The sequence below is a fragment of the Entelurus aequoreus genome, linkage group LG11 (genome assembly GCF_033978785.1).
Source record: "Entelurus aequoreus isolate RoL-2023_Sb linkage group LG11, RoL_Eaeq_v1.1, whole genome shotgun sequence".
NCBI classification, from domain to species: domain Eukaryota; kingdom Metazoa; phylum Chordata; class Actinopteri; order Syngnathiformes; family Syngnathidae; genus Entelurus; species Entelurus aequoreus.
In genome coordinates, this window is record NC_084741.1 from 69,524,854 (window position 1) to 69,550,266 (window position 25,413).

The 25,413-nt window shown below is 39.6% G+C and overlaps 1 protein-coding gene across 1 annotated transcript in view; it reads right to left on the bottom strand.

Moving 5' to 3' along the window:
• si:ch211-137i24.12 (Immunoglobulin superfamily member) overlaps nucleotides 1-16,206 on the bottom strand; it is a 16,515-nt gene extending 309 nt beyond the window's left edge. Inside the window, exons 1-3 of the mRNA XM_062064353.1 lie at nucleotides 16,020-16,206; nucleotides 10,888-11,220; nucleotides 46-145 (exon numbers count right to left, since the gene is read on the bottom strand). Of these exons, the coding sequence (XP_061920337.1) occupies nucleotides 46-145; nucleotides 10,888-11,220; nucleotides 16,020-16,056 (470 nt within the window). The 5' untranslated portion in view covers nucleotides 16,057-16,206. The remainder of the gene's footprint in view (nucleotides 1-45; nucleotides 146-10,887; nucleotides 11,221-16,019) is intronic.
• Nucleotides 16,207-25,413: the final 9,207 nt, after the last annotated feature.

Genomic DNA, 25,413 nt, shown 5'->3' on the forward strand with positions numbered 1-25,413 from the left:
CACAGACTGTTGGCCCAAAACCATTTTTCTCTTCAAACATCAGACCTTGTTCTGCGGATGATGACATAGGTGACGGCCGCCATGACAGCTACGATCAGCATGAAAACTCCCAAAGTCACCAGCTTTGGTATCCAAGGTGTGGAATCTGTAGTGAGACACTGTATCAGTGTTCAATTCCTCCAAAATATGTTTCTTCCCTGAAGAAATGATTCTTTTTATTAAACACAATCTGTTCCATTGATACACGTACAAGTCCTTAGCAGTCCAAATGAAGTTAATCGTGTTAAAGTTAAAGTACCAATGATTGTCACACACACACGAGTTGTTGCTTTAACGACTTATCGAGTTTTGTTACAAAGTGGTTGTTATTTTTACACTTATGTGGTCGTTTTATTGAAAGTGTAAGTTGTCACTAGAGCCTGTTTATAAGCACCAAGCGTCAGCCTACCACTTCACAGAGGACAGCTTTGTAAAACCGCAGGCTTCGCTACACATCTTACAAACCCCGTTTCCATATGAGTTGGGAAATTGTGTTCGATGTAAATATAAACGGAATACAATGATTTTCAAATCCTTTTCAACCCATATTCAGTTGAATATGCTACAAAGACAACATATTTGATGTTCAAACTGATAAACATTTTTTTGTTGTTGCAAAAAATCATTAACTATAGAATTTGATGCCAGCAACACGTGACAAAGAAGTTGGGAAAGGTGGCAATAAATACTGATAAAGTTGACGAATGCTCATCAAACACTTATTTGGAACATCCCACAGGTGAACAGGTAAACTGGGAACAGGTGGGTGCCATGATTGGGTATAAAAGTAGATTCCATGAAATGCTCAGTCATTCACAAACAAGGATGGGGCGAGGGTCACCACTTTGTCAACAAATGCGTGAGCAAATTGTTGAACAGTTTAAGAAAAACCTTTCTCAACCAGCTATTGCAAGGAATTTAGGGATTTCACCATCTATGGTCTGTGGATAATGCATATGTTTAAGAGCTATTTCTTTATTCATAATCATGTTTGAATCAGCTCATATTTTTTTCCTTAATTTTACTCTGTATACTAGTTTCTCTTTGTCTTCAGATTGCCTGTTTAGGCAGGGTCGTAAACCATCAGGAATGTGAACACAACCCCCAAGTCTCTCTTCTTATCAGTGTTGAGAGGAGGGGGGGGGGGGGGAGATGGGGGCTTTCTTTGTGTGAAAAGAGTTGCTTTTGCCTGTGGAATGCCAGATCAACTTGGGCTGCGCATTCGTATGTGTTGTTCGAGGCTGGTCTCTATTCTCAAATATTTGACAATAAAATTACAAAATAACTATTCTGTGCTGGGTGGTACCTTTGAGTCAGTTTATATGTTGTCTAAGGAACTGACCAGCGCTTTACATCCCACTTGGAGGAACATCTGGTCAAACGCAACAGGTCCGTAATACCATCAACGGGTTCAGAAAATCTGGAGAAATCATTACACGTAAGCAGCTAAGCCTGTGATCTTCGATCCCTCAGGCTGTACTGCATCCACAAGCGACATCAGTGTGTAAAGGATATCACCACATGGGCTCAGGAACACTTCAGAAACCCACTGTCAGTAACTACAGTTGGTCGCTACATCTGTAAGTGGAAGTTAAAACTCTCCTACGCAAGGCGAAAACCGTTTATCAACAACACCCAGAAACGCCGTCGGCTTCGCTGGGCCTGAGCTCTTCTAAGATGGACTGATGCAAAGTGGAAAAGTGTTCTGTGGTCTGACGAGTCCACATTTCTAATTGTTTTTGGAAACTGTGGACGTCGTGTCCTCTGGACCAAAGAGGAAAAGAACCATCCGGATTGTTATAGGCGCAAAGTTGAAAAGCCAGCATCTGTGATGGTATGGGGGTGTATTAGTGCCCAAACATGGGTAACTTACACATCTGTGAAGGCGCCATTAATGCTGAAAGGTACATACAGGTTTTGGAGCAACATATGTTGCCATCCAAGCAACGTTACCATGGACGCCCCTGCTTATTTCAGCAAGACAATGCCAAGCCACGTGTTACATCAACGTGGCTTTATAGTAAAAGAGTGCAGGTACTAGACTGGCCTGCCTGTAGTCCAGACCTGTCTCCCATTGAAAATGTGTGGCGCATTATGAAGCCTAAAATAGCACAAGGGAGACCCCCGGACTGTTGAACAACTTAAGCTGGACACCAAGCAAGAATGGGAAAGAATTCCACCTGAGAAGCTTCAAAAATGTGTCTCCTCAGTTCCCAAACCTTTACTGAGTGTTGTTAAAAGGAAAGGCCATGTAACACAGTGGTGAACATGCCCTTTCCCAACTACCTTGGCACGTGTCGCAGCCATGAAATTCTAAGTTAATTATTATTTGCAAAAAAAAATAAAGTTTATGAGTTTGAACATCAAATATCTTGTCTTTGTAGCATATTCAACTGAATATGGCTTGAAAGGGATTTGCAAATCATTGTATTCCGTTTATATTTACATCTAACACCATTTCCCAACTCATATGGAAACGGGGTTTGTAGATTAAAGACAGGAGCTCCGCCAACTATCCATCAGACGCGGGAACTGTGAGTTTGATCATTTCGTTTTTTCTTCCGTGAATAAGACAACCGATTATAAAATGTGAGTGTAATGTTAGCACTGTAGCTATGCTAAAGTTGCGGCTCTTTAATGTGACGTTGTTGAATGCGATACATGGCATCTGTCACTAATTCAGCGTTACAGTGTGTATGTCAAAGGTGGATGAAGTGCACAATAGAGCTTCTTTGGAGACACACTGGGGGACAAATGCCGCTCATGAGCATTAAAGCTACAGACACACAAAATCAAACAAGACTTTTACCGTATTTTTTGGACTATAAGGCGCACTTGAAATCCTTTAATTTTCTCAAAAATCAACAGTGCGACTTATAACCCGGTGCGCCTAATGTACGGAATAGTTTTGGTTGTGCTTACTGTCCTCGAAGCTAAGTTATTTGCTAAATGGCGTAATAAGTATGACCAGTAGATGGCAGTCACACATAAGAGATATGTGTACACTGCAATATGACTCAAGTAAACAACACAAAAATTGTATATGTTCCATTGAAAATAAAGAACATTACACACGGTGCTCAAAAATGTATCAAAATGTTTTAGTACGAGCTATGAAGCCGCACCGCTTGACGGATTGTACTGTGCTTCAACATACGAGTATTATTATGGTGTGTGTATAAGGTAAGACATATTATCTGGCGTTTAGTTTCCCAATATTATGCAAAAGAGACTTTTCTTACCTTTTGGTACCTGCTGATCTGTATTTGGGATCTGTATAAGTCCTGAAAATGTGTAGTCTGTGCCGACACCGTAGTCGCTAAGCTTCTTCTTTTTCTCTATCTTCTTGTTATGGGACATTCATCCTCCGCTGTTGCCATTTCTTCTTTCTTTTTTTTTTTTTTATGTCCTGCCCAGCTTCTCAGGCAAATCATATAGTTGATGTAGATGCCCATATCGGCTGTTCACAGGCCCGGCCCTAACCAATCTGGCGCCCTAGGCAAGATTTTAGGTGGCGCCCCCCCACATCGGCAGTGAAGTGTATATACTCACAAGAAACCGAATAGCTTTGTCTTTGACCTTTTTTTTTTTACTTAAAGAAAGCAAATTAACAATCAGAATAGTTAACAAGATAAAAAAAAAAATGGATAAATAAATGAATACAAAAAATAAAAAATGAATATATGAAATACAATATTTTTTACATACATAAACACAAAATAAAACGTGTCAACAAGTTGCATAAAATAAATTAAAAGTACAATATAAATAAGGCACTGCACAAAACAAGATATCAAACCAGTATGACTAACAACTATATAACAAAAAAAGGGGATCCAACAGAGTTCTCTATTTGTGCTTTTTAATATTGCATTAACTAGAATGACTTACAAATGACTGTACACCAGGGAGTACTGTAATTACCTAACGTTACATTATTATTTTCCATAACAATTTAGCCCCCTCCACAATATTAACCCGACGTTAAAACAGAACTAGCTATTTATTGATTAGCAGTTGCCGAATCATGTAGCATTAGCTTAATGCTAAAAAGACAGGTTACTATCACATTCTGTAACAGACAAATAATTTCATGTAGGCTAACCTTACCTATACCTGCTACCTCTGTCTTTTTCTCGTTTCTCCTCTTCTTTTCTCCCCTGGACACCTGACAGTTTTGGCCGTTTTGACATCTTGTGTTGATTTTTTTTATGTGGTGACGTCCAAAAAGAGTCATGATACGGGAAGGGAGGGGGCGCACCGTGCCGGGGGAGGGGGGGCGTAATGTTGTAACAAATAATATTTCTATTAAATAGGCTTTACTTTGCATTTTAATTAACGTGGGATTATTTTATGTATTTAGAAATAATAGTACCAACTTTTTTTTTCTTTTTTTTCTTCCCTCCAACATTTGTGGCACTGGCGTGGCGCCCCCTGATGGACGGCGCCCTTAGCATTTGCCTATACGGCCTATTATATGCCACGGGCCGGCCCTGGCTGTTCAGATTTACTTTACAAAAGAGAAGTGTAGGATACTTCTCTTGTTGTCTTATTAGGGCCCGCACGGCCCATTGTCAAAGGAATCCCAAAGGGAGTCCTTTTGGAATGGGATGAAAGGACCTATTGAATTTGTAAGGTTTTATTATTATTATTATTATTATTATTATTATTATTATTCTTTATTATTCTGCAGCTTTACGGACTACTTTGCCCCCCTTAACATGCTTCAAAACTCACCAAATTTTACACACACATAAAAAAACGTGAACAAAACTCTTTAGTCAAAAAACCAAACCCCAAAACTCAAAATTGCGCTCTAGCGCCCCCTAGGAAGAAAACTGCCTCTAACTCCAAGTACGAATGTCGTAGAGACATGAAACAAAAACCTCCATGTAGGTCTCACTTAGACCTACTTTTCATTAGTTAATTTCTTCGGGCAAAAATCAACAGGAAGTTGGCAATTTCTCCTTCAAGACTAAAAATAACTAAAAACACTCATTTTTGCCTCTTTGAGCTGTAATTTGACCCCCTTAAAATACTTCAAAACTCACCAAACTTTTCACACATATCAGGACTGGCGGAAATTGCGATCTAATAAAAAACCGAACCCCAAAACTCAAAATTGCGCTCTAGCGCAATTTTTGAATAAAACAGAGACAAAACTGCTCCTCAGAGGAAAACAGACAAAACTGCTTGTAACTTCCGGTAGGAACGTCTTAGAGACATGAAACAAAAGCCTCTATGTAGGTCTCACTTACACCTACATTTCATAGATTGACATCCTTCAGCAACTAGCACCTGCCAAATATGCGGGCCCGACCAACGCTGCTTGCAGCTTTAATTTGTATTTGACTTTATTAAATGTATTTATATTATCATTTGTTGCAGCCGGGCCGGAGCAGGAGGGGATAGAAAGAGAAAAAAAGGAAGACAGAGGGGGGAATTGTGGGGACAAGAGGGGGATTAGACAGAGAGACAAAAACAACAACAGCAAACACAACAACAACAACAACAGAGCAACATCAGCAAATACGACATGTAAAAATATGATGGTAAAAGTGTTGGTATTGTTTATTATCAATAGCACTATTTCTATTGGTATTCATATTGCTCCATTTTTAGTGTAATAATGCTCATTATCATTTCTGTATTATTTTTTATTTTCGCTGTTGCCATTTCTAATATAAAGTAGTGTACAGTTCTTACTTATATCTGCCATGAGAGCACTAAAACATACCGGTGTAGTGAGTTATATAATTCACTCAAGGAACTTTAGTTATTAGAGGGTCCCGGTTGGACACATTTCCGACGTTGTTGCACTAGTGAGCCACGGATGAGAAGATGCTGGTCCGTTATTGATTGAAGTAAAGTCTGAATGTCATTAAAACAGTTAGCGCCATCTTTTGACACTTCTTCCACTCCCGTCCTTGCATGCTACACCGCTACAACAAAGATGACGGGGAGAAGACCCTGTCGAAGGTGAGCCACGTAAATAAGACCGCCCACAAAACAACGGCGTATCCTGAAGCGACTGTCAGAAAGCGGCTTGAAGATGATCTGTAAAACATCATCTATGCAACATTTTGACCAAAGAACCACCATTACATGTTATGTGAAAAAGTTGCATTTAAATTTGAATTTAAATAGAGTTACAAAAAGAGACAACTGGAATTATATCAAACTGATTTTTGATTTTGATTGGACGTGTCATTGTGAAAATGCATAAACGAAAATTAAAAAGTATGTTGGAGTTTGGGTGTTGGTGGAGGGAACAGTGATAAAGTCATCTAAAATAATTTGTGTTAAAAAGGGGGGCAGATAAATATAAGAATAGTATTCTTCCATCTGCTCCTTTCTGATCATGGAAATGTACACTACCGTTCAAAAGTTTGGGGTCACATGTAAATGTCCTTATTTTTGAAGGAAAAGCACTGTACTTTTCAATGAAGATAACTTTAAACTAGTCTTAACTTTAAAGAAATACACTCTATACATTGCTAATGTGGTAAATGACTATTCTAGCTGCAAATGTCTGCTTTTTGGTGCAATATCTACATAGGTGTATAGAGGCCCATTTCCAGCAACTATCACTCCAGTGTTCTAATGGTACAATGTGTTTGCTCATTGGCTCAGAAGGCTAATTGGTGATTAGAAAACCCTTGTGCAATCATGTTCGCACATCTGAAAACACTTTAGCTCGTTACAGAAGCTACAAAACCGACCTTCCTTTGCGCAGATTGAGTTTCTGGAGCATCACATTTGTGGGCTCAATTAAACGCTGAAAATGGCCAGAAAAAGAGAACTTTCATCTGAAACTCGACAGTCTATTCTTGTTCTTAGAAATGAAGGCTATTCCACAAAATTGATTGGGTGACCCCGAACTTTTGAACGGTAGTGTATAAAAAACAAAAAAACTATGAAAGTGTCAACTGTACGTGGCTTGTATGCATTTTGAAATGATGATGAATGATGATGTAGACCACAAGGAAGTGTTTTACTTTTAGAAGAAAAAAAAATATGACACCTTTCATGCGCCTTTTGTATGAAGAAAGCTCGAAACTAGACCATTCATCGGCAGTGCGCCTTACAACCCGGTGCGCCCTATGGTCCGGAAAATACGGTAATCCAAATTACAGCAACAGTGCTAGATATCTGACAGCACACTTCAGTATACTGTACTTTAGTGCGGTGTTTTTCAACCTTTTTTTGAGCCAAGGCACATTTTTTGCGTTGAAAAAATGCGGAGGCACACCACCAGCAGAAATCATTAAAAAACAAAACTCAGTTGACAGTAAAAAGTCGTTGTCGCAATTGTTGGATATGACTTCAAAGCATAAGCAAGCATGCATCAATGTAGCTCTTGTCTCAAAGTAGGTGTGCTGTCACCACCTGTCACATCATGCCATGACTTATTTTGACTTTTTTGCTGTTTTCCTTTGTGTAGTGTTTTAGTTCTTGTCTTGCACTCCTATTTTGGTGGCTTTTTCTCTTTTTTTTGGTATTTTCCTGTAGCAGTTTCATGTCTTCCTTTGAGCAATATTTCCCTCATCTACTTTGTTTTAGCAATCAAGAATATTTCAGTGGTTTTTATCCTTCTTTGTTTGATTGATTGATTGATTGATTGATTGAAACTTGTATTAGTAGATTGCACAGTTCAGTACATATTCCGTACAATTGACCACTAAATGGTAGCACTCGAATAAGTTTTTCCAACTTGTTTAAATCGGGGTCCACGTAAATCAATTCATGGGGACATTGTTGATTGTCACGTCATGTTCGGATGTACACTGTGGACGCCGTCTTTGCTCCACAGTAAGTCTTTGCTGTCGTCCAGCATTCTGTTTTTGTTTACTTTGTAGCCAGTTCAGTTGTAGTTTCGTTCTGCATAGCCTTCCCTAAGCTTCAATGCCTTTTCTTAGGGGCACTCACCTTTTGTTTATTTCTGGTTTAAGCATTAGACTCAATTTTACCTGCACACTGCCTCCCGCTGTTTCCGACATCTACAAAGCAATTAGCTACCTGCTGCCACCTACTGATATGGAAGAGTATAACACAGTTACTCTGCTGAGCTCTAGACCAGTGGTCCCCAACTTTTTTGTAACTGCGGACCGGTCAACGCTTGAAATCTAGTCCCACGGACCGGGGGGGGGGGGGTATTTATTTTATTTTTTTGTATTTTTTTTTTTGTTTGTATCCCTGCAGACTGTATTCAAATCAAATCAAATCAACTTTATTTATAAAGCACATTTAAAATTTACCACAGGGGTAGCCAAAGTGCTGTACAATGGGCAGGTTAAAAATAATACGAGAACCGAGCAAACACAACACAACACAAACAGAACACGATAAAAAATAAATAAATAAAATATAAAAACAGGTTCACAGCAGGTGTATTATGGGGCGCCATTGCAGGATGGATATCACTCAGTGTTAAAAGCCATGGATTAAAAGTATGTTTTTAAGAGAGATTTAAAAACAGGAAGAGAGGAGGCTTGTCTAACACTAAGAGGTAGGTTGTTCCAGAGATTGGGAGCAGCAGCGGCGACAGCTCTGTCACCTCTAAGCTTCAGCCTTGTGTCCGGGACCGTCAGTAGCAGCTGATCGGCTGATCTTAGGGATCGGGTGGGGCAGTAAGGCTGAAGGAGGTCGGAGAGATATGTTGGCGCCAGGTTGTTTAGACATTTAAAAACAAATAAAAGGAGTTTAAAATTGATTCTGTAACGCACAGGGAGCCAGTGAAGGGACGCTAATATAGGGGTGATGTGCTCACGTCTGCGGGTCTGTGTTAGCAGACGAGCTGCAGGCCTGGCTAATGTCTACATACAGGGCATTGCAGTAGTCTAAACGAGTCGAGATAAAGGCGTGGATTAATTTCTCGAGATCATGTCCTGATAGAAGCGGTTTCAGTTTCGCTATTTGGCGTAATTGATAAAAGCTTTTTTGTACGACGCTGCTGATTTGTTTTTCGAATTTAAAATCTGAGTCGAACTTTACCCCCAGGTTTGTGACACAGTCGCTGAGATACGGGGTCAGAGTGCCGAGGTCAACGTGTATTGATCTATATTGATATATAATGTAGGAACCAGAAATATTAATAACAGAAAGAAACAACCTTTTTGTGCGAATGAGGTGCGCTAATTGTAAGTGTATCTTGTCTTTTTTATGTTGATTTAATAAAAAAAAAATTGTATTTTTTTTTTAAATTCTTGTGTGGCCCGGTACCAATCGATCCATGTACCGGTACCAGGCCGCGGCCCGGTGGTTGGGGACCACTGCTCTAGACAACACATCATTTGCAGACTATAATTACTGCTTTGCAAAAAATATTTTTAACCCAAATAGGTGAAATCAGACAATCTCCCACGGCACACCAGACTGTATCTCACGGCACACTAGTGTGCCGCGGCACAGTGGTAGAAAAACACTGCTTTAGTGCAGTGGTCCCCAACCTTTTTGTAGCTGGGGACCAGTCAACGCTTGAAAATTTGTCCCACGGACCGGGAGGAGGGTGAAATTTAATTTTTTTTATTTAATTTTTTTTTTTCATAAAGAAATACAATCATGTGTGCTTACAGACTGTATCCCTGCAGACTGTATTGATGTATATTGATATATAATGTATATATTGTGTTTTTTATGTTGATTTAATAAAAAATAAAAACTTTTTTTTTTTTTTTTTTTTTGTTAATTTCTTGCGCGGCCCAGTACCAATCGGTCCGCGCAAGCCTGGCCCTAACCAATCTGGCGCCCTAGGCAAGATTTTAGGTGGCGCCCCCCCACATCGGCAGTGAAGTGTATATACTCACAAGAAACCGAATAGCTTTGTCTTTGACCTTTTTTTTTTACTTAAAGAAAGCAAATTAACATATTATATGACAATGTTATGTTATGATTATCTTTAACCGAATCACAGCAGTGCTCAAATTAAAAAACAGCATTCCCTCTCATGTGATATTGCTTAATTAACATGTGCACTTTAACAACTAGGCTTACAACTATACCTAATATATAAAGGGGTGGAAAAGTGACTATTACCTGCAGGGCAAACATTAGCTAACCAGAAGGCAATAACAACGTAAACAAAAAACACCTGCTTAAAAGATCTAATACAAATGTCCCTGAGGAATGTAAGGTGGGAGTACTGTAATTACCTAACGTTACATTATTATTTTCCATAACAATTTAGCCCCCTCCACAATATTAACCCGACGTTAAAACAGAACTAGCTATTTATTGATTAGCAATTGCCGAATCATGTAGCATTAGCTTATTGCTAAAAAGCCAGGTTACTATCACATTCTGTAACAGACAAATCATTTCATGTAGGCTAACGTTACATACCTGCTACCTCTGTCTTTTTCTCGTTTCTCCTCTGCTTTTCTCTTTAATCTTCCCTGGGCACCTGACAGTTTTGGCCGTTTTGACATCTTGTGTTGATTTGTTGATGTGGTAAGAGTCATGATACGGGAAGGGAGGGGGCGCACCGCGTGTATGTTGTAACAAAGAATATTTCTATTAAATAGGCTTTACTTTGCATTTTAGTTAACGCGGGATTATTTTTTTTGTATTTAGAAATAATAGCACCAACTTTTATTTATTTTTTATTTTTTATCCAACATTTGTGGCACTGGCGTGGCGCCCCCTGATGGACGGCGCCCCTAGCATTTGCCTATATGGCCTATGCCACGGGCCGGCCCTGGCCCTGGCCCTGCTTTAGTGGACCTGAGACATAGAATATGTTCGTGTGGATTTCATGACAGGTGCCAATGTTAAAATAAGACTACGTATTACTGCATTTCTACTTCGTTTGTTTCTAAATCCAAACACAATGGCGTGTGGTTCACTCACAGTGGACGACAAGATGAGTTGTTGACTGACATGTGTGGCACTCGCAGCTGTATTTCCCTGCATCAGACACTCTGATGTCCCTGATGATCAAATATTGACACGCAGCCTCCACTCTCCCTTCCAGTACTAGACTGGGATTTGCGTGTACTTCATTGATGGAACCATGGATGACCAGGGGAAAGCTGTCACCGTTTGTGTCCTCCAAATACCACCGAATACGGAAAAAATAGAAACAGTTTACAGATGGCTCTTCAGAGACTCCACAGGACAGGACGACATCTTGTCCGACGTAAGCGCTCACTTGGAACTCTGCTACCGACAGACAGGAAGGTACTGTGGTGGGAGAGCAGAGAGAGATGTGACTAATATCTAGCTGGGATTTCACGTTTTTTGTGTTAGCATCACATGAGTGTTGACAAAGACATGTGATGATAACCATAGAACAAAAACAAGTCTGGATGAGCAATGCAATCAAATGTACAAACCCCGTTTCCATATGAGTTGGGAAACTGTGTTGGATGTAAATATAAACGGAATACAATGATTTGCAAATAATTTTCAAGCCATATTCAGTAGAATATGCTACAAAGACAACATATTTGATGTTCAAACTGATAAACTTTTTTTTTTTCTGGCAAATAATCATTAACTTTAGAATTTGATGCCAGCAACACGTGACAAAGAAGTTGGGAAAGGTGGCAATAAATACCGATGAAGTTGAGGAATGCTCATCAAACACTTATTTGGAACATCCCACAGGTGTGCAGGCTAATTGGGAACAGGTGGGCGCCATGATTGGGTATAAAAACAGCTTCCCAAAAAATGCTCAGTCTTTCGCAAGAAAGGATGGGGCGAGGTACACCCCTTTGTCCACAACTGCGTGGAACAACGTTACCCAAAGTCAAATTGCAAGAAATGTAGGGATTTCAACATCTACGCTCCGTAATATCATCAAAAGGTTCAGAGAATCTGGAGAAATCACTGCACGTAAGCGGCATGGCCGGAAACCAACATTGAATGACCGTGACCTTCCATCCCTCAGACGGCACCGTATCAAAAAGCGACATCAGTGTGTAAAGGATATCACCACATGGGCTCAGGAACACTTCAGAAAACCACCGTCACTAAATACAGTTGGTCGCTACATCTGTAAGTGCAAGTTAAAGCTCTACTATGCAAAGCGAAAGCCATTTATCAACAACACCCAGAAACGCCGCCGGCTTCTCTGGGGCCCGAGATCATCTAAGATGGACTCATGCAAAGTGGAAAAGTGTTCTGTGGTCTGACGAGTCCACATTTCAAATTGTTTTTAGAAATATTCAACATCGTGTCATCCGGACCAAAGGGAAGCGAACCATCCAGACTGTTATCGACGCAAAGTTGAAAAGCCAGCATCTGTGATGGTATGGGGGTGCATTAGTGCCCAAGGCATGGGTAACTTACACATCTGTGAAGGCACCATTAATGCTGAAAGGTACATACAGGTTTTGGAACAACATATGCTGCCATCTAAGCGCCGTCTTTTTCATGGACGCCCCTGCTTATTTCTGCAAGACAATGCCAAGCCACATTCAGCACGTGTTACAACAGCGTGGCTTCGTAAAAAAAGAGTGCGGGTACTTTACTGGCCCGCCTGCAGTCCAGACCTGTCTCCCATCGAAAATGTGTGGCGCATTATGAAGCGTAAATACGACAGCGGAGACCCCCGGACTGTTGAACGACTGAAGCTCTACATAAAACAAGAATGGGAAAGAATTCCACTTTCAAAGCTTCAACAATTAGTTTCCTCAGTTCCCAATCGTTTACTGAGTGTTGTTAAAAGGAAAGGCCATGTAACACAGTGGTGAACATGCCCTTTCCCAACTACTTTGGCACGTGTCGCAGCCATGAAATTCTAAGTTAATTATTATTTGCAAAAAAAAATAAAGTTTATAAGTTTGAACATCAAATATGTTGTCTTTGTAGTGCATTCAATTGAATATGGGTTGAAAAGGATTTGCAAATCATTGTATTCCGTTTATATTTACATCTAACACAATTTCCCAACTCATATGGAAACGGGGTTTGTACTTAATATAACACGTTCATTTCACCCTCCAAGTAAATACAGTACAGGCCAAAAGTTTGGACACACCTTCTCCTCATTCAATGTGTTTTCTTTATTTTCATGACTACCGTGTTTTTCGGACTACAAGTCGCAGTTTTTTTCATAGTTTGGCCGGGGGTGCGACTTATAGTCAGGAGCGACTTATGTGTGAAATTATGAACACATTAGCGTAAAATATCAAATAATATTATTTAGCTCATTCACGTAAGAGACTAGACGTATAAGATTTCATGGGATTTAGCGATTAGGAGTGACAGATAGTTTGGTAAACGTATAGCATGTTCTATATGTTATAGCTATTTGAATGACTCTTACCATAATATGTTACGTTAACATACCAGGCACGTTCTCAGTTGGTTATTTATGCCTCATATAACGTACACTTATTCAGCCTGTTGTTCACTATTCGTTATTTATTTTAAATTGCCTTTCAAATGTCTATTCTTGGTGTTGGCTTTTACCAAATAAATTTCCCCCCAAAATGCGACTTATACTCCAGTGCGACTTATATATGTTTTTTTCCTTCTTTATTATGCATTTTCGGGTGCGTCTTATACTCCGAAAAATACGGTATTTACATTGTAGATTGTCCCTGAAGGCATCACAACTATGAATGAACACATGTGGAGTTATGTACTTAACAAAAAAAGGTGAAATAACTGAAAACGTGTTTTGTGTTCTAGTTTCTTCAAAATAGCCACCCTTTGCTCTGATTACTGCTTTGCACACTCTTGGCATTCTCTCGATGCAAAAAATCGATTTACGTCCACATCACGATTTGCATTCTGATTCGATTAAAAATGTTTCTAAAATTGTCAATTTTCATGTTTTTTTTTACTCGAGATGCATACTGCGTGTTAGTGATGGCCATATTGATTCTGGAATATCAGTATATCAATTTGATACACAAGTAGAGTATCGACTTCTCTAATAAAGTACTAATAAAGGGACAAGCGGTAGAAAAATGGATGGATGGAAAAAAGGAGTGCGCTGTAGTCCTCTACACTCTTAAAACAAATGTGTTGGAAATAACACAATTTGTGTTGTTTTTTTACACATCTCCATGTCCAGAGGGGGACAACTCAATTTTTGTTAATTTTAACACATTAACTTTGTTAATTATATTAACACGGTAAATGTGTAGGTTTTAGTAACAAATGTTTGTGTTACTTACTCAAAAGCAGGCCTGGCCCTAACCAATCTGGCGCCCTAGGTAAGATTTTAGGTGGCGCCCCCCCCACATCGGCAGTGAAGTGTATATACTCACAAGAAACCGAATAGCTTTGTCTTTGACCTTTATTTTTTACTTAAAGAAAGCAAATTAACATATTATATGAGAATGTTATGTTATTATCTTTAACCGAATCACAGCAGTGCTCAAATTAAAAAACAGCATTCCCTCTCATGTGATATTGCTTAATTAACATTAATGATGTGCACTTTAACAACTAGGCTTACAACTATACCTAATATATAAAGGGGTGGAAAAGTGACTATTACCTGCAGGGCAAACATTAGCTAACCAGAAGGCAATAACAACGTAAACAAAAAACACCTGCTTAAAAGATCTAATACAAATGTCCCTGAGGAATGTAAGGTGGGAGTACTGTAATTACCTAACGTTACATTATTATTTTCCATAACAATTTAGCCCCCTCGACAATATTAACCCGACATTAAAACAGAACTAGCTATTTATGATTAGCAATTGCCGAATCATGTAGCATTAGCTTAATGCTAAAAAGCCAGGTTACTATCACATTCTGTAACAGACAAATCATTTCATGTAGGCTAACGTTACCTATACCTGCTACCTCTGTCTTTTTCTCGTTTCTCCTCTTCTTTTCTCTTCCCTGGGCACCTGACAGTTGGGGGGGGGGGGGCTTTACTTTGCATTTTAGTTAACGTGGGATTATTTTTTTTGTATTTAGAAATAATAGTATCAACTTTTATTTATTTTTTATTTTGTATCCAACATTTGTGGCACTGGCGTGGCGCCCCTGATGGACGGCGCCCTTAGCATTTGCCTATACGGCCTATGCCACGGGCCGGCCCTGGTATATTTGCAACATGTGTTTGTGTGTGTGTGTGCATGCTATGCTATATAAAAAACAACATAATTGAAATTTAATTGGCATTTAATTCAATAATTCCTTCTATTAAAAAAAGTTAACAAAAAAAATTTAACAAAAATTAAGTTGTCCCCCTCTGGACATGGAGATTTGTAAAAAAAAACAACAACACAAATTGTGTTATTTCCAACACATTCGTTTTAAGAGTGTACAGTCTTAAAACGAATGTGTTGGAAATTATTTATTTCCAACATATTCGTTTTAGTTGAGTTGAGTTTGAGTTGAGTTTGAGTTTATTTGGAACATGCAAGCATACAACATGATACATCACAATTTCCAGTTTCTCTTTTCAACATGTTCGAAAAGGAGTAGGAAGAAGCAGAGCTTATTTAATCCTACCCCTTTTCTTTACATAACAGTTGCAAAACTTTTTGTTCACTTCCTGTTCACAATTTTTTCACAATAAACTCCATAAGTAATCACAATAAAAATAAATAAATAAATAATAGTAAGAATTTAATAATAATAATTGGTGAAGTAAGTCATATTTCAAGATGCTAAACATAAAAATGGTGATGTGTATTGTAGAAAGGCAGCGATAACACTGAGCAATGAAATTCTTACTTTTTGCTGCTTTTCCTCCACTTCTTAGACAAACAAAGAAACATTTTAAACATAACAAGAATTCGATTAAGGGATATTTTAAAAAGAGTTTAACCTACAGAGGTGAGCTATTTTTCTGACAATTGAGGAATGTTATTACAAACTTTTCAGATCACAAAACACAGTCCACACTTAAAACATTTCAGATATGATGATGGAACAGATATGAATTTACTTTACATTATTAGGGATGCTTTGTTTTGAAATGATGACAAGCGTTAAGTTAACATGTGGAGTTAGGTGTTAAGCAATCCACTGTGCTGTAGTTGTTTTTAATCAGGTTTACTTACCGCAGACGAAGATGTAAATGCACCACAGAAAGGCCATGACATTGTTGACTTTCTTCGTAAGAGCAATGACAACATAAAAATATTCTTGTGGAATCAAAATTGAAAAAAAGGTGGTTCATCGAGAAAACAGGAAGTTCAGAAGTCTGTTATTGAAAACAAAAACTACAGTATTGACTCACATCGGACTTCTGCGGGAGCAATGCAGTAAGTAAGGAAGTTTGGCAATAGCTGATGAAACTGCACTGAAACTGGCCACAAACTTGACAGAAAAGTTTTGAGTAACGTGCATGACTTTGTACAAACATGCACTTTATTAAGTGGACCTCCTGGACCAGGCCTGGGCAATTATTTTGACTCGGCTAGAGAAAAAAATGTGTCTGGGGGCCGGTATATCTGATTTTTAGGAACACCAATACAAAACCTCACAATAATGTCTGATTGAACGCTAAAAACGTTATGGAATTTTTAATTTCTTTACTGAATGAGACACCCAGAATGTACATGGACATAAAGAATGTGGGATTTACATTATTAACTATGACGGATAAAACACTGAATATTGACAACATATGAACGTCACACTCCCTCTTCTCCTTCCACATATTTTACAATCAAGCGAAAGGCAACAAAAATGCAACAAATACAGCGAAATATGAACGCAAAGGGTAAAAAAAATATATATATATATCAAAACTTATATCTGATATATCACTAAGCTTTAGATCTTTGTTGTAAAAATCTCCTTCCATGTCTCACATTTCAGGCTAACCGCTCTGGAAACGCAATCCCTACCCACACTCCTTGGTGCCTCGTCTGAGCTGCTGTGATTCAGATTACCATAGCAACTAGATAGATTACCGTAGTAACTAATTAGATGACCATAGTAACTCATCAGATTACCATAGTAACTAGTATATCATGCAAAAGCCCAGATTTCAACCATTTAATTACTTTGTATAGTTCAAGACTTACGATCATTTGAAAACATGAGTGCACATTAGGGATGTCCGATAATGGCTTTTTGCCGATATCCGATATTCCGATATTGTCCAACTCTTTAATTACCGATACCGATATCAACCAATACCGATATCAACCGATATATGCAGTCGTGGAATTAACACATTATTACCGTATTTCCTTGAATTGGCGCAGGGAATATAGTATTCGCACGTCTAGAATTACTGCCGGGTCAAACTCGTTTCTCAAAATAATTAACGCATGCTTGGCCTTATCGCCGGTTTATTATTGAAGCTGGATCAAATTCGTTTCGCAAAATATTAATTTTATTATCGCATGTCTATAATTTTCGCCGGGTCAAACTCGTTTCGCAAAATATTTAACATATGGCTAGAACTTCCACCGGGTCAAATTCGTTACGTCACGACTGACGCTTTACCTGTCCTCATTTTCAAAATGGAGGAAGCTGCTTTCAGTAGTTTGCAATCGCACAAAGGAAAAAAGATAAAGAGCTTTTCAGTAGGATTTAAGGTCCAAGCTATTGAATACCGGTACAGTATGCTAAAGAGAACAGTAAGCAGCTATGTTTTATTAATATACCGTAGCTGCGTGTGTCAAATACTATATAAGTCATTAAATGACTCCCGCCTCCTGGTGGTAGAGGGCGCTGCCGCGCTAGTGATCCTTCTTGCGACTTCCGGTACTGCAGAAGAAGTGACTACATGCAGCAAGAGATTTTTTTTTTTTCCTTTTAACATGGAGGATTACATACCGGTATCTAAAATAAAACAGTTTTCTAAACTGGACTTTCAATGGAAGCAGGAAGTAATAATTAAAGGAATATCTCCATCGAAACAGAGAGACTTTTAAAACTGAAGAAAGAAAATAATGAAGACTTCTATAAACAAGTTATCGATGCTTTTGGTCAGAAGGAGCTGCAAATGGACTCCATTTATAAGTACAGGTAAGACCATAATAACGTTTTTTTAATTAAATGTGCTTTTCATGATGGTATGCTTACATCACACTCAAAGCGCACGCCTAAATTTTATGGATTCCTTTTGGTAAACGCCGGAGTGAGAAGAGGTTTTAAAATAATTACCGCATGCACGGCCATCCCGCCGGTTTCCGGTAAACGCAGGTGTGACAGGAGGTTTTAAATTAATTAACGCCCCTGCGGCTATTCAAGGAAATACGGTATGCCTAATTTGGACAACCATGTATGGTGAAGATAAGGTACTTTTTAAAAATAATAATAAAATAAAATAACTAAATTAAAAACATTTTCTTGAATAAAAAAGAAAGTACAACAATATAAAAACAGTTACATAGAAACTAGTAATTAATGAAAATGAGTAAAATTAACTGTTAAAGGTTAGTACTATTAGTGGAGCAGCAGCACGCACAATCATGCGTGCTTACGGACTGTATCCCTTGCAGACTGTATTGATATATATTGATATATAATGTAGGAACCAGAATATTGATAACAGAAAGAAATGGGGGGAGGGAAGTTTTTTGGGTTGGTGCACTAATTGTAAGTGTATCTTGTGTTTTTTATGTTGATTTAATTAAAAAAAAACGATACAGATAATAAAAAAACCGATACCGATAATTTCCGATATTACATTTTAACGCATTTATCGGCCGATATTATCGGACATCCCTAGTGCACATCATAATGGCAGCTACAATTTCCATCTTAAAGATCTAAAAAAAAATATTTGGAAATGTCCGGCGGACCAGATTGAAAAGCTTAACAGGCCGCATGCGGCCCCCGGGCCTTCATTTGCCCAGGTCTGTCCTGGACGGTTATTGGGTCATTTATTTCTAACATGTAAACAGATACAATGTGATACCATCCATCCATCCATCCATTTTCTACCGCTTGTCCCTTTTGGGGTGGCGGGGGGGGGGTTGCTGGAGCCTATCTCAGCTGCACCCGTGTGGTACACCCTGGACAACGGGTTATAAGGCGCACTGTCAAGTTTTTGAGAAAACGAAAGGATTCTAAAATGCGCCTTATAGTCCGAAAAATACGGTAATTACATGTGATATTTGAGAGTTTTTTTTGTTTTTTTTCTTATACATTTGCAAAATTGTTTTAAAAAAAATATATTTTTACATTGTCAGCACGGGCTATTGTGTGTAGAATTTTGAGGACAATAAATGACTGTGTTACATTTTGGAATGATAGGCGCCAGCACCCCCCGCGACCCCAAAAGGGACAAGCGGTAGAAAATGGATGGATGTAACATAACAAAATGTGGAACAAGTGAAGCGCTGTGAATACTTTCCGGATGCACTGTACAATATCTACAACAATGTTCCCATAAATATCATAATCTTACAATTGCTATGAGGACATGTAAGCATAGCCTTGGAAAACGATTGTAGAACATTAGTCTATTTTTGTATGATTTCTTTTTTTTAAATTTAAATCACAATGTTCCAAATCCTCTCCCTAATCATAACCCTGATCTGTTGACTTTTTAGACTTTTAAAGAATAATTGTTGAGTTCCACTGCAAGTGTACTGGTTGATTGTTTCCTGACACAAATGCACCAGAATTGTGTGGTGTTCGGGTCTGTGGGGCCCGTTTTCATTGTTTATTAAAAGAAAAATGATACAATTAATTCATTTTTCAAACTGAGACTCGCTGACTTTGGCTCATTTTCTGTGAAGAACATATATCAGAATACATATTTAATGACCACACACCATACACCCCCACTACACGTTTCTATTACATATAAGATGTCCGGGTCCACTGGACCCAGGGATAATAGAAGTGTGGAAATTGATGTTCTGTGTACCACACACACACACACAGCAGGCCTAGACAGGAGGAGGACAGAGTGTAGGTACACAGAACATCAGAGGGTGAAATGTGCGAGAAAATGAGAGCAGACAGTGTTGACAAACAATGTTGCAACCTTGTGTGGGAACCGCAGGTGCAGAAACACAAAAAGAAGAATCCCTGTGGGATGCAGAAACTGGCAGAGAAATTTTCCGTTCATATTGTTGTTACTCAGCCAGCGTTTGTGGGTCTGGTGGACCCGTTGCATTTTGTGGCTTTTAATGCCTCACAATCAAACACTTTTATGTTAAAATACTGAACAGATGTTTACCTTATCCCAATAAACATCTGTTTAACAAAAAAGTGTTTGATTGTGAGGCATTAAAAGCCACAAAATGCAACGGGTCCGTCAGACCCACAAACGCTGGCTGAGTAACAACAATATGAACGTTACACAAGGGTTAATGAGTCAAATGTTTATTCCACAATAGACAGATGGCAGTGGAACTACTTGAGTTTACTTGAAGACGACGACTAAGGAGCAGTGCAGTGCGTTTATTTAAAACCCGATGTCGAGCCCCCGCCCTGCAGCAGAAGAAGTGCAACATAATTATCTCCCCGGTGAAAATTAGCCACAGGTGCTGAGCGGAGTAATCAGGTCACTGACGTGAGACTTTTTATTTGCTTTAGAATCAGCTTGTTGCCTGCCTGTAAATCGCTGGTGTAACAGGCGTGGTGGGAATAACGACTTGAAGAGGCGAGGCTCTGTAAAGCAGAATGTGCTGGAAAAGTAGATAGTAGCAGTGGGGGGTTAGTTGGGCTATTTGTAGGAGTGAGAGTTGTGGTTAGAATTGAAGTCAGGGTTGGGGTTAGCGATGGCGTTAGATTTCATTTAGGGGTGAGGTTAGGGTTGCATCGGTTCGCAGCTGAGTGTGAAGCGACTGGGATGAGAATCAGCACCTCCAAGTCCGAATCCATGGTTCTCGCCCGGAAAAGGGTGGAGTGCCATCTCCGGGTTGCGGAGGAGACCCTGCCCCAAGTGGAGGAGTTCAAGTACCTCGGAGTCTTGTTCACGAGTGAGGGAAGAGTGGATCGGTGCGGCGTCTTCAGTAATGCGGACGCTGTATCGATCCGTTGTGGTGAAGAAGGAGCTGAGCCGGAAGGCAAAGCTCTCAATTTACCGGTCGATCTACGTTCCCATCCTCACCTATGGTCATGAGCTTTGGGTTATGACCGAAAGGACAAGATCACGGGTACAAGCGGCCGAAATGAGTTTCCTCCGCCGGGTGGCGGGTCTCTCCCTCAGAGATAGGGTGAGAAGCTCTGCCATCCGGGGGGAGCTCAAAGTAAAGCCGCTGCTCCTCCACATGGAGAGGAGCCAGATGAGGTGGTTCGGGCATCTGGTCAGGATGCCACCCGAACGCCTCCCTAGGGAGGTGTTTAGGGCACGTCCGACCGGTAGGAGGCCCAGGACACGTTGGGAAGACTATGTCTCCCGGCTGGCCTGGGAACGCCTCGGGATCCCCCGGGAGGAGCTGGACGAAGTGGCTGGGGAGAGGGAAGTCTGGGTTACCCTGCTTAGGCTGCTGCCCCCGCGACCCGACCTCGGATAAGCGGAAGAAGATGGATGGATGGATGGTTAGGGTTGCACAAGTAGTACACAGCATGCTCAAAAAGGTTCATTATGTCTTCTTATTCATATACGCTTTCAAATGTTCTTGTAATCAGACCATATTTCCGGTATATTAGATGGAATTACCTGACATTTTTCGACTGTCATCTGCAGCCATGGTTGATGGTTAATGAAGGCGGGAGTCCCAGGTATGCAAAATCATCTGTCCCAGTGATTTTGCCGTTGTCCCAGTCCATGACGTGGTTATTTACAAGGGATTTTGAAAATTTACATTGATTGATTGATTGAAACTTTTATTAGTAGATTGCACAGTTCAGTACATATTCCATCATACTTGCCAACCCTCCCGTTTTTAGCGGGAGAATCCCGGTATTCAGCGCCTCTCCCGACAACCTCCCGGTATTCAGCCGGAGCTGGAGGCCACGCCCCCTCCAGCTCAATGCGGACCCGAGTGGGGACAGCCTGTTCTCACGTCCGCTTTCCCAGCAGCTTGCCTGCCCGATGACGTCATAACATCTACGGCTTTTAGAGAGTAGAGTGCACAACAAGGAGAGAGAGTTCTTGGTTTCTTATGTGGGTTTATTGTTAGGCAGTTTCATTAACGTCCTCCCAGCGCGGTAACAACACACAACAACAGCAGTCACGTTTAGTCTACCGTAAAGCAGTTCGTCTGCCGTAAACAGCAATGTTGTGACACTCTTAAACAGGACAATACTGCCATCTACTGGATAGCCTGCAGAACACTGAAATTCAAGTATGTCTTTTATTTACATGTATAATAAAATAAAAAAATAAAATAAAATATATATATAGCTAGAATTCACTGAAAGTCAAGTATTTCATACATATATATATATTTTATATATATATATGTAAAATACTTGATTTGGTGAATTCTAGCTGTAAAGTGTCCGCCCTGAGATCGGTAGGTTGGAGTTCAAATCCCAGCCGAGTCATACCAAAGACTATAAAAATGGGACCCATAACCTCCCTGCTTGGCACTCAGCAACAAAGGGTTGGAGTTGGGGGTTAAATCACCAAAATGATTCCCGGGCGCGGCGCCGCTGCTGCCCACTGCTCCCCAAGGGGATGGGACAAATGCAGAGGACAAATTTCACCACATCTAGTGTGTGTGTGACAATCATTGGTACTTTAATCTTTAATCTTAAATATACTCTCCTCTTAACCACGCCCTTGGCCACGCCCCCCCCCCGCCCCAAACACCCCCCACCTCCCGATATTGGAGGTCTCAAGGTTGGCAAGTATGTATTCCATACAATTGACCACTAAATGGTAACACCCGGATAAGTTTTTCAACTTGTTTAAGTCGGGGTCCACGTTAATCAATTCATGGTACAAATATATACTATCAGCATAATACAGTCATCACACAAGTTAATCATCAGAGTATATACACTACCGTTCAAAAGTTTGGGGTCACATTAAAATGTCCTTATTTTTCAATGAATATAACTTTAAACTAGTCTTAACTTTAAAGAAATACACTCTATACATTGCTAATGTGGTAAATGACTATTCTAGCTGCAAATGTCTGGTTTTTGGTGCAATATCTACATAGGTGTATAGAGCCGCCATTTCCAGCAACTATCACTCCAGTGTTCTAATGGTACAATGTGTTTGCTCATTGGCTCAGAAGGCTAATTGATGATTAGAAAACCCTTGTGCAATCATGTTCACACATCTGAAAACAGTTTAGCTCGTTACAGAAGCTACAAAACTGACCTTCCTTTGAGCAGATTGAGTTTCTGGAGCATCACATTTGTGGGGTCAATTAAACGCTCAAAATGTCCAGAAAAAGAGAACTTTCATCTGAAACTCGACAGTCTATTCTTGTTCTTAGAAATGAAGGCTATTCCACAAAATTGTTTGGGTGACCCCAAACTTTTGAACGGTAGTGTACATTGAATTATTTACAATCCAGGGGGTGGGATGAGGAGGGTTTGGTTGATATCAGCACTTCAGTCATCAACAATTGCATCATCAGAGAAATGGGCATTGAAACAGTGTAGGTCTGACTTGGTAGGATATGTACAGCGAGCAGACAACAAAGTGAGTTCAGATAGCATAAGAACAGTATATACATTAAAAATACATTTGATTATTTACATTTGGTTATGTACAATCCGGGGAGGTGGGATGTGGAAGGGGGAGGGTGTTAGTCAAGGGTTGAAGTTGCCTGGAGGTGTTGTTTTAGTGCGGTTTTGCATTTCTTGTCTTGTTCTATTTTGTCTTTTGGAATTCAATTAGTTTAATTTACGAGATCCTGTCAAAAAAAAATGGTACATCAGAGAAACAGGTAGAATTGACAGTCTACCTCAGACCTGGGCATTCTGCGGCCCTTTGTGCGTCCGTGTCCAGCCCGCGTGAGGCCAATTATAAATTACAAAATAAATTTAAAAAATTATCTATGTCGAGTGTGCAATACAACGGTGCTGCTTTTGTTTTGAAAATCGTTATTCGTATTACTTCCGTGTGGACGTATGCGTGTGCGTGATTGTGAGTGAATGTGAACAGCTGCAATCACAAATTACAAAATAAAGTTGAAAAAACATCTATGTCGTGCGCGCAATACAACTGTGCTGCTTTTATTTTGAAAAGTATTATTTATGGGCGTGTGTCCGTGTGTAACCTGCGAGTGAAGGTGCACATGCAGCGACAAGTGATGCACGGTTTACACCCGAGACGCTAAAAAGAGAAAAGTTGATGAAGAATGGCGTGTTTCCAACAAGACATGGACTGCCAAGCAACGTTCCCTCTAAGGTGCGCGCCTGCGCAATTGCGCACTGCGCAAGCGTCCGCTGCACGCAGCAAATATATGCCGCGCACCAAATCAAATCCCATCTGAATTCTAAACAAAATAAACACATTTATTCTATGTAATTTTGCAATGCAACTTTGAGTGACAGTGACAACAAGCGGCCCTAACGGTGTTTGTCAACACCGTTCAATTGAACACCGTTCAATTATTGTAACGTCTATCGAGATGCTTCGAGGACAGGAATTATATCGATCTCTTTATTGAGCAAAACTGTTTATATTCGGACATAACCACACCAAAAACATGAGTAAAACAATTCCATCTCGAAAAACTAGTCATTTTCTGCCGTACAAACCAGGCCAAAACCAACTTGTCATCTGTCACCAACACGCATAGCACTAAACTACTGGTGCGTTTATGGCCACACAAAAAGTCGGACAACTCAAACACCACACAAAGTTACACTATGACTCCTCAGTCATACGTGTGCTTATTTTACTGTCATTTATTATTAATGTTAATTTATTTATATTAGTCATGGAATGCTGTTACACACACTATGTTGACGTATTGCTATTATTATTAATTATTATTATTATTATTATTATTATTATTATTATTATTATTATTTATCTTACGGTATATATCAAAAATAATATTGAGCTAAATTTAATTGAAATATTGTCGATGTGGCCCTCCAGCAGTGCTCGGGTTGCTCATGCGGACCCCGGTAAAAATTAACCACCTGGTCTACCTGGTTGGCCATGCCTATAAAGACAGCTGAAAGGCAACGCGTCACAGTGGTCAGGTGACCTTTCTGAAGAAGACTGCAGACGACAGTCCAAACATGTCAGGTAAAAATTCCATCTAATATCGCAAAAATATGGCCATAGTACACAGCATCTTTTAACCTGACTTGATATCACTCTATCCACATTAAACCGTCATTTAAATGTAATGCATGTTTTTTTTAGGAGTTTTTTTTTACATTCTCCTTGCAAATAATGAAAAAAAAAAAGATTCATTAGTACAGCTGCAGTGATAGTCGCAATATAATACAGTACTGTGCATTTGATCTAGGTGCTTTATGCAATGTTTGGGTTTTACTGGATTGACTTGAATATACTCTACCGTTCAAAAGTTTGGGGTCACCCAAACAATTTTGTGGAACAGCCTTCATTTCTAAGAACAAGAATAGACTGTCGAGTTTCAGATACAAGTT